This window comes from Salvelinus alpinus, chromosome 5 (assembly GCF_045679555.1).
Source record: "Salvelinus alpinus chromosome 5, SLU_Salpinus.1, whole genome shotgun sequence".
In the NCBI taxonomy this organism is placed as follows: domain Eukaryota; kingdom Metazoa; phylum Chordata; class Actinopteri; order Salmoniformes; family Salmonidae; genus Salvelinus; species Salvelinus alpinus.
In genome coordinates, this window is record NC_092090.1 from 30,634,478 (window position 1) to 30,651,831 (window position 17,354).

Here is a 17,354-nt window from a genome sequence, read left to right on the forward strand (position 1 = left end):
CATATTGTCTTTGGGGGACAAACTCGTAGTGTGTAGTTAATAGTTAACATCTTTTAGTGCAGTCTGAGGAGGCTGAAGATGTTTTGCTCCATGTCCAGCTACCTTAATGACACATGGAGTCTGTGCATCATACAGCTATTAATCACAATGTAAAAATGTATTAGCATTCAACCTGCTTGTGCTTTTCCTCCCTCTTATAGCAGTTTCTTTTTCCCTCCATCCCTCCATCTTTGACTCAAATAGTTTATTTTCTTTTCCTCTCTCTCTCTCTCTCTCTCTCTCTCTCTCTCTCTCTCTCTCTCTCTCTCTCTCTCTCTCTCTCTCTCTCTCTCTCTCTCTCTCTCTCTCTCTCTCTCTCTCTCTCTCTCTCTCTCTCTCTCTCTCTCTCTCTCTCTCTCTCTCTCTCTCTCTCTCTCTCTCTCTCTCTCTCTCTCTCTCTCTCTCTCTCTCTCTCTCTCTCTCTCTCTCTCTCTCTCTCTCTCTCTCTCAAAATGACATTTAGCAAAAGAACACGACCGCCTGCAAAAAGATTAACACAACCATACTTATCTCTTGAGTCGAAGCAGACAAAACAGAAATGTTGTCTGTGTTTTAAAATCCAAGTAGATCAATACACGTTCTTTACAGTCACTAAATCATGATGATCAAAATAAAGTACTATCCAAGGTGGTAGTTCACCAAACCATTTCATTCACATTAAATCAAATATCATTCCTGTTGGAAAAAAAGCACATTATGTGCAGGATTCATTCATCGGTATCATCACAATCCAATTCCATGTATTCAATACAAAGGTTGGTTTGCTCATAGTTTTGCAGACTTTCCATTGGCGCACAGAAACACAATAAGGAAAGGTGAATACAATAGAGGAACACAACTGCTATGAATTTATAGGCCTAAATCCACACCAAAGCAAAACTCTATAATGGAAGGTCACAAGGTTGGAGAAAAAAGTAACCCAACTTCATTCTCTGCATCTCTGCATATCCGCAATAGAAAAAAAATCATAACAATTAGACAGTCCGCATTGCCTAGATCTTTCCATTGCCTAGCTCTTTCCACCTCTTCCCATCCTCCCATCCCCCAGAGCCTGGTCCCAGTCCAGAAAGATTCATGTTTACAGGGACTGTGGGCAAGGCCACCTCTCCCTCCATGTTCCACATATCTGCCCTGCTTTTATTGAGTGATGATTCAGTGAGGAGGTCACTGGTCTGGGGCCTGTGTTAATGGGCCAGAGAGACTCAAGTGGAGGGCAGGGGGGTCGGGGGTGTCCGCAGGCTGCCCTACACAGCCTCAGACATCCATCATCGTCCACACACACAGGAGGAGAAGGAATCAATGTTTTGTTTACCAAACAAATGGTTCATCCCCAGCCAATCATTTCAATACCAAATTCATTGGAAAATTGGTAACACCATCAAATGTGTCAGGAGTTTCTGGCCTCCAGATCGCTCCTCTACCTACAGTAGATCTACTCTCTCCAATATGCTGTGAGGGGTCTGTGAAGTACTGAAGTTCTGCTGACTGCAGGGTAATAATAAAAAAAGTTTTACTGTTTTGTACAGTGGTTGATGACTAATTATTCTGGGAACCTTAAAGTGTATGGTAAAAAGTACATTTAGTGGCACATTTAGCTTTATCATAGAATATTGTAAAAGTTGTAGCTAAATGTAATTAGGAAGTGGTTGTTTTTCATCCATATCCACACAGTGAATTGAACTCTCTCTCCACCTCAACAACTCCTCCTCGTCTCCTTGGGTTTAACCTTCATCCTATACCCCTTCTCTTTCCGTCTTTCACACACTACTCCTCTCTACCTTTATCTCTCTCTGTATCTAATAGGGACAGTCCATCGTGGGCGTAATGATGCTGTAGACAGGAGATCAATGTAATGTAGAGTTTCTACATGCTGCTGCTTAACCCCTGCACCTATGTTGATGCACACAGGCTATACATGTGACACACACACACACACACACACACACACACACACACACACACACACACACACACACACACACACACACACACACACACACACACACACACACACACACACACACACAGTAAAGACTTCAGAGTACGGTATGCAGCTGCAGCATACTTATTAGCTCAAATAGTTTGTCCCCCACCCTCAGGTAGACAAGTGTGACCTATGCAAAGATAATGACAGACACTAAAGACACTAAAGGGCATACAGACAGAGTAACCAAGAACAATGCATCAATTACACAACATGTTAAAGTAATGCCAAAAGACAAGAAGTTAAAATATGTCATTACAACTACAGTACATGGCTTAGGCTTGGCATTTTGGGAGTGAATGTTACAGTATATGAAACTCTTTAGGACAATTACCTGAGGAGAAGGGGGAGATTTGATATAATAAGGACAACACAGTGAGGTTGAGAAAGCCCAAAGAGACAGACAGAGGACAGTGCAGACTGGTTCAGAATAGAAACAAGAGCAGAATCTAGAACATTCCCAGATCAGCAGACTCACAGGAAAGACTTGACATCCAGTCCTCTGTTGCGGATCTGTCCCATCACGTGGTCCCAGCTGCCTGGGTTGGACCTGGAGCGTCCTCCTCCTGCTCCTCTGTACCGGGAAGCACCTGTCCCCGCCGGACTCCCCCGCACCCCCCGTGGGCCTCCCCGGTGCCCCCCGCCCCCGGGCCCTGTGTGCAGCTGGCCCAGGCTCTGGGAGGTGGCTGGGGGGTCATTGGGGCCCGGAGGGGGCTGGTGGCTGAGAGGCTGCTGGAGACTCTGCTGTCGCACCAGGGGACGAGGACGGGCTGCTGCAGAGGATGGAATGTGCTCCAGGGTAGAGGCGGCTGAGAGGGAGGGGTCCCCAAAACTGACCAGACAGAGTAGCAAGAAGAGAGGGTAACAAGGGTTTTGCAGGGGTTGCACATGAGAGAAGAGGGAAGGAGAGGGACAGATGAGAAGGATGGTGGTAACCAGAGAGATAGACAGAAGAGATACATAATTGGAAAATAGGAGATACAGAGAGAGAGAGTGTGAGTGTGAGTACAATACAAGTACCAGAGGGAACAAAAATGAGGACGGCCCAGAGAGTTCAACATAGAGAAAGGAGGGTATGGAGAGATGAAAAACAGGAAATAGAGCATTGTCAGGTTAAATCAGTTTAGCAGTAGTCATACAGTTGTAGAAGATGCTTGTATGTGAGTGTCTGACAGTCTGTGGGTAGGCTTGTGTTTTTGACAGTGCTCAGCCCAACACCAAACAGGACAAACAGGAGCTAACAGCCTTTATCTCTATTTTCCTTCATCCACTGCTCTTAGTAGAGGTCGACCGATTAATCGGAATGGACGATTAATTAGGGCCGATTTCAAGTTTTCATAACAATTGGAAACCGGTATTTTTGGTATTTAACTAGGCAAGTCAGTTAAGAACACATTCTTATTTTCAATGACGGCCTAGGAACGGTGGGTTAACTGCCTTGCTCAGGGGCAGAACGACAGATTTTTACCTTGTCAGCTCGGGGATTCAATCTTGCAACCTTACGGTTAACTAGTCCAACGCTCTAACCACCTGCCTTACATTGCACTCCACGAGGAGCCTGCCTGTTATGCGAATGCAGTAAGAAGCCAAGGTAAGTTGCTAGCTAGCATTAAACTTATCTTATAAAAAACAATCAATCAATCAATCATAATCACTAGTTAACTACACATGGTTGATGATATTACTAGTTTATCTAGCGTGTCCTGCGTTGCATATAATCGATGCGGTGCGCATTTGCGAAAAAGGACTGTTGTTGCTCCAACGTGTACCTAACCATAAACATCAATGCCTTTCATAAAATACACAAGTATATATTTTTAAACCTGCATATTTAGTTAATATTGCCTGCTAACATGAATTTCTTTTAACTAGGAAAATTGTGTCACTTCTCTTGCAACAGAGTCAGGGAATATGCAGCAGTTTGGGCCGCCTGGCTCGTTGCGAACTGTGTGAAGACTATTTCTTCCTAACAAAGACAGCCAACTTCGCCAAACGGGGGATGATTTAACAAAAGCGCATTTGCGAAAAAAAGCACAATCGTTGCACGACTGTACCTAACCATACACATCAATGCCTTTCCCAAAATCAATCTCCAGAAGTATATATTTTTAAACCTGCATATTTAGCTAAAAGAAATCCAGGTTAGCAGGCAATATTAACCAGGTGAAATTGTGTCACTTCTCTTGGGTTCATCGCACGCAGAGTCAGGGTATGCAACAGTTTGGGCCGCCTGGCTCGTTGCAAACTAATTTGCCAGAATTTTACGTAATTATGACAGAACATTGAAGGTTGTGCAATGTAACAGGAATATTTAGACTTATGGATGCCACCCATTAGATAAAATACGTAACGGTTCCGTATTTCACTGAAAGAATAAACGTTTTGTTTTCGAGATGATAGTTTCCGGATTCGACCATATTAATGACCTAAGGCTCGTATTTCTGTGTGTTATTATGTTATAATTAAGTCTATGATTTGATAGAGCAGTCTGACTGAGCGATGGTAGGCACCAGCAGGCTCGTAAACATTCATTCAAACAGCACTTTCGTGCATTTGCCAGCAGCTCTTCGCAATGCTTGAAGCATTGCGCTGTTTATGACTTCAAGCCTATCAACTCCCGAGATTAGGCTGGTGTAACCGATGTGAAATGGCTAGCTAGTTAGCGGGGTGCGCGCTAATAGCGTTTCAAACGTCACTCGCTCTGAGACTTGGAGTAGTTGTTCCCCTTGCTCTGCATGGGTAACGCTGCTTCGAGGGTGGCTGTTGTCGATGTGTTCCTGGTTCGAACCCAGGTAGGAGCGAGGAGAGGGACGGAAGCTATACTGTTACAAAAAAAAATTACGTCTCCGTCTTTTGAGCTTCTAGTCATGAAATCCTTGCAGCCTACTCAATCCCTTTATATAGCTACTGTTTACAGGCCTCCTGGGCCATATACAGCGTTCCTCACTGAGTTCCCTGAATTCCTATCGGACCTTGTAGTCATAGCAGATAATATTCTAATTTTTGGTGATTTTAATATTCACATGGAAAAGTCCACAGACCCACTCCAAAAGGCTTTCGGCGCCATTATCGACTCAGTGGGTTTTGTCCAACATGTCTCTGGACCTACTCACTGCCACAGTCATACTCTGGACCTAGTTTTGTCCCATGGAATAAATGTTGTAGATCTTAATGTTTTTCCTCATAATCCTGGACTATCGGACCACCATTTTATTACGTTTGCAATCGCAATCAAATAATCTGCTCAGACCCCAACCAAGGAGCATCAAAAGTTGTGCTATAAATTCTCAGACAACACAAAGATTCCTTGATGCCCTTCCAGACTCCTTCTGCCTACCCAAGGACGTCAGAGGACAAAAATCAGTTAACCACCTAACTGAGGAACTCAATTTAACCTTGCGCAATACCCTAGATGCAGTTGCACCCCTAAAAACATTTGTCATAAGAAACTAGCTGCCTGTTATACAGAAAATACCCGAGCTCTGAAGCAAGCTTCCAGAAAATTGGAACGGAAATGGCGCCACACCAAACTGGAAGTCTTCCGACTAGCTTGGAAAGACAGTACCGTGCAGTATCGAAGAGCCCTCACTGCTGCTCGATCATCCTACTTTTCCAACTTAATTGAGGAAAATAAGAATAATCCAAAATTTATTTTTGATACTGTCGCAAAGCTAACTAAAAAGCAGCATTCCCCAAGTGAGGATGGCTTTCAATTCAGCAGTAATAAATTAATGAACTTCTTTGAGGAAAAGATCATGATCATTAGAAAGCAAATTACGGACTCCTCTTTAAATCTGCGTATTCCTCCAAAGCTCAGCTGTCCTGAGTCTGCACAACTTTGCCAGGACCTAGGATCAAGAGAGACACTTAAGTGTTTTAGTACTATATCTCTTGACACAATGAGGAAAATAATCATGGCCTCTAAACCTTCAAGCTGCATACTGGACCCTAATCCAACTAAACTACTTAAAGAGCTGCTTCATGTGCTTGGCCCTCCTATGTCGAACATAATAAACGGCTCTCTATCCACCGGATGTGTACCAAACTCACTAAAAGTGGCAGTAATAAAGCCTCTCTTAAAAAAGCCAAACCTTGACCCAGAAAATATAAAAAACTATCGGCCTATATCGAATCTTCCATTCCTCTCAAATATTTTAGAAAAAGCTGTTGCGCAGCAACTCACTGCCTTCCTGAAGACAAACAATGTATACGAAATGCTTCAGTCTGGTTTTAGACCCCATCATAGCACTGAGACTGCACTTGTGAAGGTGGTAAATGACCTTTTAATGGCGTCAGACCGAGGCTCTGCATCTGTCCTCGTGCTACTAGACCTTAGTGCTGCCTTTGATACCATCGATCACCACATTCTTTTGGAGAAATTGGAAACCCAAATTGGTCTACACAGACAAGTTCTGGCCTGGTTTAGATCTTATCTGTTGGAAAGATATCAGTTTCTGTTCAACTTCTGTTAAATCTGACAATTAATCTTGATGGTTGTAAAGTCATCTCAAATAAAGCTGTGAAGGACCTCGGCGTTACTCTGGACCCTGATCTCTCTTTTGACGAACATATCAAGACTGTTTCAAGGACAGCTTTTTTCCATCTACGTAACATTGCAAAAATCAGAAATGTTCTGTCCAAAAATTATGCCGAAAAATCAATCCATGCTTTTGTTACTTCTAGGTTAGACTACTGCAATGTTCTACTTTCCGGCTACCCGGATAAAGCACTAAATAAACTTCAGTTAGTGCTAAATACGGCTGCTAGAATCCTGACTAGAGCCCAAAAAATTGATCATATTACTCCAGTGCTAGCCTCCCTACACTGGCTTCCTGTTAAGGCAAGGGTTGATTTCAAGGTTTTACTGTTAACCTACAAAGCGTTACATGGGCTTGCTCCTACCTATCTTTCCGAGTTGGTCCCGCCGTACATACCTACACGTACGCTACGGTCACAAGACGCAGGCCTCCTAATTGTCCCTAGAATTTCTAAGCAAACAGCTGGAGGCAGGGCTTTCTCCTATAGAGCTCAATTTTTATGGAATGGTCTGCCTACCCATGTGAGAGACGGAGACTCGGTCTCAACCATTAAGTCTTTATTGAAGACTCATCTCTTCAGTAGGTCCTATGATTGAGTGTAGTCTGGCCCAGGAGTGTGAAGGTGAACGGAAAGGCTCTGGAGCAACGAACCGCCCTTGCTGTCTCTGCCTGGCCGGTTCCCCTCTCTCCACTGGGATTCTCTGCCTCTAACCCTATTACAGGGGCTGAGTCACTGGCTTACTGGTGCTCTTCCATGCCGTCCCTAGGAGGGGTGCGTCACTTGAGTGGGTTGAGTCACTGACGTGATCTTCCTGTCTGGGTTGGCGCCCCCCTTGGGTTGTGCCGTGGCGGAGATCTTTGTGGGCTATACTCGGCCTTGTCTCAGGATGGTAAGTTGGTGGTTGAAGATATCCCTCTAGTGGTGTGGGGGCTGTGCCTTGGCAAAGTGGGTGGGGTTATATCCTTCCTGTTTGGCCCTGTCCGGGGGTATCATCGAATTGGGCCACAGTGTCTCCTGACCCCTCCTGTCTCAGCCTCCAGTATTTATGCTGCATTAGTTTGTGTCGGGGGGCTAGGGTCAGTTTGTTATATCTGGAGTACTTCTGTCTTATCTGGTGTCCTGTGTGAATTTAAGTATGCTCTCTCTAATTCTCTCTTTCTCTCTTTTTTTCTCTCTCTCGGAGAACCTGTGCCCTAGGACCATGCCTCAGGACGACCTGACATGATGACTCCTTGCTGTCCCCAGTCCACCTGGCCGTGCTGCTGCTCCAGTTTCAACTGTTCTGCCTGCGGCTATGGAACCTGGACCTGTTCACCGGACGTGCTACCTGTCCCAGACCTGCTGTTTTCAACTCTCTGGAGACCGCAGGAGCGGTAAAGATACTCTTAATGATCGGCTATGAAAAGCCAACTGACATTTACTCCTGAGGTGCTGCACCCTCGACAACTACTGTGATTATTATTATTTGACCATGCTGGTCATTTATGAACATTTGAACATCTTGGCCATGTTCTGTTATAATCTCTACCCGGCACAGCCAGAAGAGAACTGGCCACCCCTCATAGCCTGGTTCCTCTCTAGGTTTCTTCCTAGGTTTTGGCCTTTCTATGGAGTTTTTCCTAGCCACCGTGCTTCTACGCCTGCATTGCTTGCTGTTTGGGGTTTTAGGCTGGGTTTCTGTACAGCACTTTGAAGTATCAGCTGATGTACGAAGGGCTATATAAATAAATTTGATTTGATTTGATTTACACTGGCAATACTAAAGTGCCTATAAGAACATCCAATAGTCAAAGGTATATGAAGTACAAATCGTATAGAGAGAAATAGTCATATAATTCCTATAATAACTACAACCTAAAACTTCTTACCTGGGAATATTGAAGACTCATGTTAAAAGGAACCACCAGCTTTCATATGTTCTCATGTTCTGAGCGAGGAACTTAAACGTTAGCTTTCTTACATGGCACATATTGCACTTTTACTTTCTTCTCCAACCCTTTGTTTTTGCATTATTTAAACCAAATTGAACATGTTTAATTATTTATTTGAGGCTAAATTGATTTTATTGATGCATTATATTAAGTTAAAATAAGTGTTCATTGTCATTATTACAAATAAATCAATAATAAAAATCGGCCAATTAATCGGTACCGGCTTTTTTTGGTCCTCCAATAACCGGTATTGGCGTTGAAAAATCATAATCGGTCGACCTCTAGCTCTTACCCTTTTCATGTCACTTTTCTCCCTGATTTACCTTGACCTCATCCTCCTCCTTTGTATCCATTATATTTCATCCCATTAATCTGTCCTCCTCTAACCCATGATGACTTTACACTAGCCTCCTAGCTACCTCTCACACTATGCTGCTTCTCTTAGGTCAACTGGTCTTTGTCAGCTCTATTCATCTTGCCTGCCTTACCCATCAGTTCAACCCATTCATCTGACCAAACAACCCTCTCCCCTCCCTCAAACCTCTCTGTCTTTCTAATCATCCGTCTGCTTTTACACTAGTTTAATAGTGCTTCCCTACTCTCCCCCTTCGATTTCTGCCCTTCATGATTACTGTAAGCTCTGGCTAAACAGCCTCTGTCTTAGGCTAGTGCAGCACTGGAGGATTTACAGCCTTTGGCTGTGTTGACTGTGCTCTTCAGTGGGCCCGGGCTAGCTCCACAGCGCTGTAGTAATTCTACTGGAGAGCACCAGAGGCAGGGCCCCGAGAGGAGGGATTTGTGGACCAGATTAATACCAGTCACACTTCATACTCCCCACATGGCCTTTCAGATAGCTCACATACAGCTCAGGACAATGTGTTGACTGAAGATGGGCTGTGGTTAGTGAGAATGAGTGTTACTGTCATTATATGAATGGTCAGTGGATATGGAAGTGTCTTGGGATGGGCTTATGGTATGTGCTAATAGCGGTTACAGCACATTTGATGAGTGTACGGACGTTGCTTTAAACATTCCAGAAAAGTGCCATCAGATTTGATTGGATTGTATATAATATAAGACATTAGGTTGGTTTGATTGAAGTTCATCAGTATCATGCTTTCCCACTCTCTCTGTTCACCTGTATCACCACTGCCTAAATCCTTCCTTCCTCTCACTCATCTCATCCAAAGTATTATCATTGGACCTTTTATATGGCATAAAGAATCTAAAGAATGAGGTAGGGAAGAAATAATATGGATGGATGCATTAAGTATGAAAGATAGGGATAAGCTTACAAGCTATCAGTGACAAGATAAAAATATAACAATATAAATAATAAATGTGACTCAGAGATAGAAGTGTATCTATGAAAGCAGCAGGTCAGAGATAGCAACATCAAATAAAAGTCTTTCAATAAAATAATTCCACTCTGCTCCTCCAACAATGATGCATTCAGTGCCAAGCTGCAGTATGCGCCACATCAGCTGCAGTATGCGCCACATCAGCTGCAGTATGCGCCACATCAGCTGCAGTATGCGCCACATCAGCTGTAGTATGCGCCACATCAGCTGCAGTATGCGCCACATCAGCTGCAGTATGCGCCACATCAGCTGCAGTATGCGCCACATCAGCTGCAGTATGCGCCACATCAGCTGCAGTATGCGCCACATCAGCTACAGTATGCGCCACATCAGCTGCAGTATGCGCCACATCAGCTGCAGTATGCGCCACATCAGCTGCAGTATGCACCACATCAGCTGCAGTATGCGCTACATTTTACAGTCCAACAATTTTTTTTGTCATGACTGACAGAATGATTCATCAATAAATCTGGATGGAATACGTGGCATAGGGCCAGCCAGACATCTGGGAGTCCAATTCACACAGAAATACATTTCTCCTGTGTCATAAAGTTGTCTTTGGCTTTTTACAGCTCCTACCCACATACCATAGCCAGCTCAACACCTAATTCTTTCACTGTACATTTCTCTACTATTTCAATATCTCTATTGTCCAAGGTTGAATACATTCAACTGCAAATAGATATTTAATTTGTCTCTCTGCATGTATAGTAAATGACTTACCTACCCTGTCTTTCAAGTGGACAGGCAGGCTATAAGCCCTTCTATCTGCTGCCTGTATCCTCCCCCTGCTAACTTAAGGAGGGCTTCTCAGATATCTCCTACCCAGAAAGTCAATTAAACTGACTAAAAACCTTGAGAGATTTGTAATTAAAGAGCCTTGAGGAGGGGCAGAGGTAGAGAGAGGGGAGAGTGAGACATATCTTACAGCAGAAACATAGACACACATGGCTACCTTAAATTAGATACCAATTACAGACCAGAAATGGCAAAAAAGTTAGATTTGATTAGGAGGGGGAGGTAAAAAGTAGAGGAGTGAAGAAGGCAGGTAAAGAGGGAATTGGATTTTGACTGAAAGTGTTAAAATGGTAATACACTCTTACAAAAAAAGGGTTATTTGGCTGTCCCCATAGGAGAACCCAATTAGTTCCAAGTAGAAACCTTTTTGGTTCCAGGTAGAACCATTTAGAGTTCCATGTAGAACCCTCTACGGAAAGGGTTGTACTGCATATGGAACCGAAAAGGATTCTACCTGGAACCAAAAGGGTTCTTCAAAGGGGTTCTCCTATGGGGACAGCCAAAGAACCATTTCTTTTTTCTAAGAGTGTACATGAGGAGAGTTTCAGGCGTCTGCTATAAGATTCCAAATCAAAAAGTAGATATTTTGTGGTCCAATACAGTGATGAAGCAGTGGCAGACGTTGCGTAACTTTTGGTATTTGTTTGTGAGAGAGGATGTTCTCTTTAGTCAACAGAGCCTTACCATGACAACATATTCCCATGCATCAGAAAATGTCAGTACAAGCACTCACATTTTCAGCTCATTATTTCCTTCAGTAGTTTCTTCCCTCTTTCCATCCATTCTTCCTCTCATAAATCTCTGCACTTCCGAATGCAGCATATATCACATATAAGCCTTGCTGCTTCTGACTGCAGTCCCCCAAACCATCCATTCCATGCCTCTGTGCTGCTCAGCAATACCCCCCCATGCGTGACCTCATGCCCAGCCAACCTGTGTCACTCATGTCACTCACTTTCTGGGCCTCAGGCCTCCGGCGTGCATGTGGCTCTGGACCGTCTGCCAGCGCCCAGCCTTGCTGCCAGGGCCCAGCCCCGTCACTATGCTTCTCACGCTGTCACTGCGACTGGGACCTGCCCCGCTCCCACACCCAGCCCCGCCCCCATCCCCCTTCTCCACCCCACTGAGAGACAGGGGGCACCAGATAGACAGACAGACACAGACATAAAGGAGAGAGAGACAGACGGAGGAGAGAGAGAGAGACAGAGAAAGAGAGAGAGAGGTGGATAGTAACAGTAGAATCAGTGAGGTAGAACAACCCGGAAAGTGAACCACACAGCAGAATAGCATTAGGATGGGGGTAGTGTTATCAATCCAGCTACAGGTTTCCAATACAGAGGAGTAGCAGCCAGCCGCGAGGATCCGGCAAGTCAGTATGCTGTGCTGCTGCTGGGTTAGCAGGAGGGAGATGGGCTGAGATTCACTGTATATATCTGTCTGTCTGTCTGAACCAGATGGGAAGAGTGACAGAGTGGTGTGTGTTTGGATGCAGTAGGACTGAGACAGACAGATGCTGGCTGTGTTTTGAGTACCTGTCAGTTAGACTGACTGGCCATTCTTCAGCTTTCCTTTATACTGCACATTAAATATACATGACCAAATGTATTATTCTATCAAGGACTTCATGGTGTTTGCAATAAAACTGAGGGGGTCATGGTCATTGAATTATGTAAGCTATCTATGGCCTCTTTACATTTGAAAAGAAACAGTTGATCTACTTTGTTATCAAGTACAGTAGGAACTACAACGTTAAATGAAACAGATAGGTTTGATTGAAAGATTATGGTGTGTGTAATGACATTGTTGGAGTGAGTGGCTCGAAAGCCTCTAGTAATACATTGTAGTGTATAGCAGTTAATCAGCACAGTGAATCTGTTGAGTACACACTTCATTCCTCTCCCGCGTCACCCAGAGCAGCACAAGCAGCCGTAACCTAGACAACGTGACAGAGACAACAGCAGACAGACGAGACACAGTTTCACTACAGGGTCACTACACTCAGTGGAGACACACAGACACAGTCAGAGAACACAGCTGCTGGCCGAGAGGGAAAACACTTTAGACAGAGGATATGTACGTCCAGCCTGCAACAGTTCTACAGTGAGCATGGGGTAGGGGTAGGGATGGAGTTGACTATTTAGGGATATATAAGGTCATTCATATTTAGCTTATGCACAGGGCTTCCCATCCCTTGCTCAAGACCTCGTCACATGACGGCAAAAAGGGCAAACATTTGATTGGATCTCAAAAAGGGATCAATGGATCCTAGCAGGTTCACTGTACTACAGCCCATGAACTCTAAAGACAATACACCCATTGAGAATAAACCCCCTCTTTATCTTTTCTCTGGTAAACTATAAAATAAAAAACTACTTTCTCAGTGCAGGAAAAACATCAATGACATTAGAGCCTTTAGTGATTAATGTACTGTACTGTACAGCTATAGAGTAACTGGTGTGTCCAGAGGGCTCAGGTGGTCTGACTAAGGAGAGGCAGCCTTATAGCACCTGGAGGTGGTGGTGGTGGTGGTGGTGGTGGTGGTGGTGACACAAAACCACGAGGCACAACGGGAGTGAGGAGAGGTGACATTGTAATGTTTGGGCAAAAGCCCAAAACAACGGTCAACCCTCGATGACAGAGCTGAGGGGACGGTTTAAACCGAGGGCAATGGGTTTACAGTTAGGTTAATACCCTTAAGATTAGGGGATGGTTGGTTAGTTGGTTGGTTTCAGTGGAAAGGTGGGTATTGGGCTGTGTGAGTGGGATCTATAAAGGGTTTCTGCTCAGATGGTCTGAGGGTTGTCCGTCTCCATGGTAGCACTCCATGGGCTGGAGGTGAAGGGTTAGAGGTTAAGGGTTAGTGAGGCTGGCAGGGCTGTAAGGAATAGGGGGCTTTTCAAATGTTGGTTGATTGGTTGGTTGGTTGGTATATAGGTAAATGTTGGCATTTAGGTAAAATTTTCTGTATGTAAAGTTTCAGTATGTTCAGTTTCAGTATGTTCAGTTTCAGTATGTTCAGTTTCATTATGTTCAGTTTCTGTATATTCAGTTTCAGTGTGTTCAGTTTCTGTATGTCTATAGTGTGTGTATTTTAAAGATTCATGTTACATATTCATGTGTCCACATGGGAAAGGCTAGTATAATGAATAGTGTGTTTATAGTGGGGGGCAGCTTCAGACATGATCTGCATCTATTAGTGTCTCCATCCAATTAATATTTGATCTGTTCTGGTAACACCACTAGAGACAACCCCCTTCTGCATCCCAAATAGCTCCCTATTCCCTATGTAGTGCACTACTTTTGACCAGAGGGAATAGGGTCAAATTTGCGACGCACCCGAGATGAAAATCAGAGGGCTGGAGGGAGACAAGGCTGACCTCACGCCTGGCCATCCCTATACTGGTGTCAGTCACATCTAAGGTGAGGCAAGTAGAAACATCCAGTGGCAGCCCTGTACATCTCAATCTAGTTCTGCATGGTCAACAATGCATACTAAATAGCTTTACCTTTCAGACCCTGTTGGCTGCAGGAAAAGGAATTACTAATGCCAATCAACGGAACTCTCCCAAGACAGAACATACTGTATGTAAGATGTGCATGTTACGTGGATAACATCACTTAATAATGCCGTTTGGCCCCCTTAGGCTATTACATTTGACCTTAGCAATGACCTTTACCGGGACATATGCATTAGGTTATGCCTTGGGTTCAGAGCTACTGTTTGGCAAATGAGCTACTTGTGTAGAATATAAAGCGCATACTTTGCACATCATGTAGCTCTTACGTGTATGTCCGGCAGAGAGAAATGCATGCAAGTGGACTATAAGGTGGCATGTTCCTATGTAGACAATGTACTGTGTCTTTGGATGCATATTTTGTCTGCAATGTTTGTCTGTTTCTAGAATGTAGTGTTGTTCTAGTGAGTCAGTCTGAGGGGGTTGTGGAGGGTTGGGGGTACGGGGGCACAGAACTCAATGTAAGAGGCTTGGCTCCCCCGCTTCGTTACAGCCCTGCACAGAGAGAGGGGTCCCTTACCAGCCGCGACCGAGACTCACTTGGGCGTGAGGCGAGGGTCTCCGTACGGGGCATAGGGGGACATGTTTAAGAGGAACTCCTTGGGCGGGTAGGAGCTCCATCTCTGCTGCACGTTGCTGCTGTCATTGTTATTCCAAAAGTCCCTGTCTAGATCACTGCGGCCAGAGAGAGAGACAGGTAAGAGCAGTACAGCCAATCACAGTGGAGTAGGAGGGAGGAGTTTCAGGGATAGAAAGAAAGATAGGTCAGAGCAGCAGAGCCAATCACAGTGGAGCAAAGTGAAGGATATTTCTTGGAGAGAGACAGGATATGGAAACAACCTTAGTTTAATAGGTGAATGAGAGAAATGTCAATCAGGCAATAGATACACCTCTAATAACTGTAGAAAATAATTGGGAAATACATTAGGGGTCCAGCACAGGGCCGGACTACCACATTATGGGTAGGTGCCCTGGGGCACCGACCTCCGGGGGCCCCCATTTCTGAAATCAGCTAACTTCCTACATTTCAACACATTTTTCCATGGTGCAGAGAGAAAACCTTTACCTTCTCCCACAGGACCACTGTGCCCACCCACACCTCCCACCACAGGACAGTTGCACTGACCCACAGGTACCGGGAGCACCTTGAAGGCATAGAGAGCATTTTGGGGTTGGATTAATTTTCATTTGGAATAGTCTACGCAGGGTAAGATAAGATCTGTGGACAAAATTAAAATGGATATTCTGATAATTAGGATTTTTAGAAGAGAGATTTACAGACCAGTTAATTTCAGTGAATGAAGGTAAGAGGTCTCTCTTCTATAGTAGGTCGATTGGCAGGGGCTTCTAAAATGTTTTTAAGAAATGCATGTATAGATCAGAAAACAGTTCCCTGGGTTTAGGCTGGTTCTCAAAAATGTTAGGAGGGATTCATAATTCTACATTAAATCGTCAACTGCCATCTCGTTTGCCCATTTTTCCGCAGTGTCACAGAGGTAAGATGCTGGTCTCTGCCCCCTGTCTGCCCAGATCTGTCTAGCCTGTACTCCCAAACTACATTAAAATCATGATTATTAAATAATGCAATGACCTGCTAATTTTTTCTTTGCTAATTTCCTGCAATTCTACACTTTTTTCCATGGGGCGGAGAAAAGAATGTGCTGTTTTATAGCTCATCTCATGCTTTTGTTCACATTTTGCCATGAGGCTGAGGGAAGGTTTAGCAATTTTCAAGCTAATTTCCTGTTATTCTATACATTTTGCCATGAGGCGGAGACAAAATGTTGCAGTTTTAAAGCAAATTTCCTGCAATACCACACATCTTGATATCATATGCTATCTTGGGGCCTCCCAATTTAACAAAAAAAATGGGTTAGGGGCCCCCTGGAAGTCAGGGGCCTAGGGGCACGTGCCTGTTTGGTAATCCGGCCCTGGCCCTGCATTTATAAAATAATTCCATTGTAATGTTCCTAATAGAGTTTCAGAGGAAAACATTTATGTCTTTGAAAAGAAAGTAGGAAAACAAGGAAGGTAAAAAGTATATCGGTCTAAAGGGGATGGGCTATGGGAAAAGCATATAATCTATTCTGTGAGCTGACACAGCATCCAGACTCATGGACAAGTTAATAGATGATACCTTCCTCTGTACAAGGGATTAGAAAACAGTGAAAGAGTTAAACATATATTCAACATCAATCACAGAGTAATATACAGTATGTTATAAGTCAAAGTGAAACAACAAAGGTTGATTACACAGATAAAAATATTTTGGAAAAAGGGAGAGAGACAGAAAGAGAGAAGGGAGAAATAAAACAGGGAGGAGAGTGATGAAAGGGAGAATGGGAGAACAGGTGGCATGGTGACAGAGGAGGGAGAGGACTGCTGGGTTAGCTGGAGACAGAGACCACCGTCAGTCAGGACTGCAATGTTAACAACAAACAGTCATACAGTAGAATATATCATCAAAACATTGCAGCAGGTAACGTGGACATCAAATACTCTTTTTTTATTGGGATTGGGCTTTAGTTATAAATGTACTATGATACGCTTAATATTCGGTATAGTGCTCGTTTAAGTGATTGACTATTTTACCTTACAAGGCATTGAGATAAAGGGTACCTTAGTGCAATCCAAGTAGAACATTGGTTTTAGGTTTAAACTCTGGATGTAGTGCAAATTTCAACTGAAACTCAGCCAAGGTAATCACATTCAGGCTGTAAAATAAAGTAACACTGCAGTTGGACAGTAAACTAGTGGCTTATCAGGGGTTGGGTTAAATGCGGAAGACACATTTCAGTAGAATACATTCAGTTGGACAACTGACTAGGTATCTACCTTTCCCTTTATCAGTAAGACATTATTACAGTTCCATTGAGTGTTCAGGGACAGATCATGTAGTTCCTAATTTTACTGGAGTTTAACATGCTCTTTATCTGAAGCCTGTCAAATTAAGTATGCTATAATTTGTGCCTTTTGTTTTCACAGGAAGGACTGTGAGGAGTTGTCAAGATACGCTTATTTAACAACCACAACTGCCCTTTTCCTTGCTAAATATGTTCCTTCCCCTCCATATCTCAGCGAGATTCAGTGTTTTAGCCTTTTATTTGAGCACACCCAGGTTATTTGCCTCTGATCCTCTTGACAGTCCCAGTTAGCTGTGCTGTAGTGAGTAGCTCAGCCAACTTTC

The 17,354-nt window shown here is 43.9% G+C and overlaps 1 protein-coding gene across 6 annotated transcripts in view; it reads right to left on the minus strand.

Moving 5' to 3' along the window:
- LOC139575026 (synaptotagmin-7-like) overlaps window positions 1–17,354 on the minus strand; it is a 117,090-nt gene that overhangs the window by 37,267 nt on the left and 62,469 nt on the right. For 4 of the 6 annotated variants that reach the window (XR_011674867.1, XR_011674868.1, XM_071399939.1 and 1 more), the window contains exons 4-5: window positions 14,708–14,842; window positions 2,502–2,855 (exon numbers count right to left, since the gene is read on the minus strand). Coding sequence is in view for 4 of the 6 variants with exons in the window: in XM_071399939.1 (XP_071256040.1) it covers window positions 2,502–2,855; window positions 14,708–14,842 (489 nt within the window). In the remaining 2 variants the exon portion in view is untranslated. Of the gene's footprint in view, window positions 1–2,501; window positions 2,856–14,687; window positions 17,350–17,354 lie in introns of those variants that run through there. The other 2 variants (XM_071399942.1, XM_071399943.1) reach the window with 2 other exon arrangements.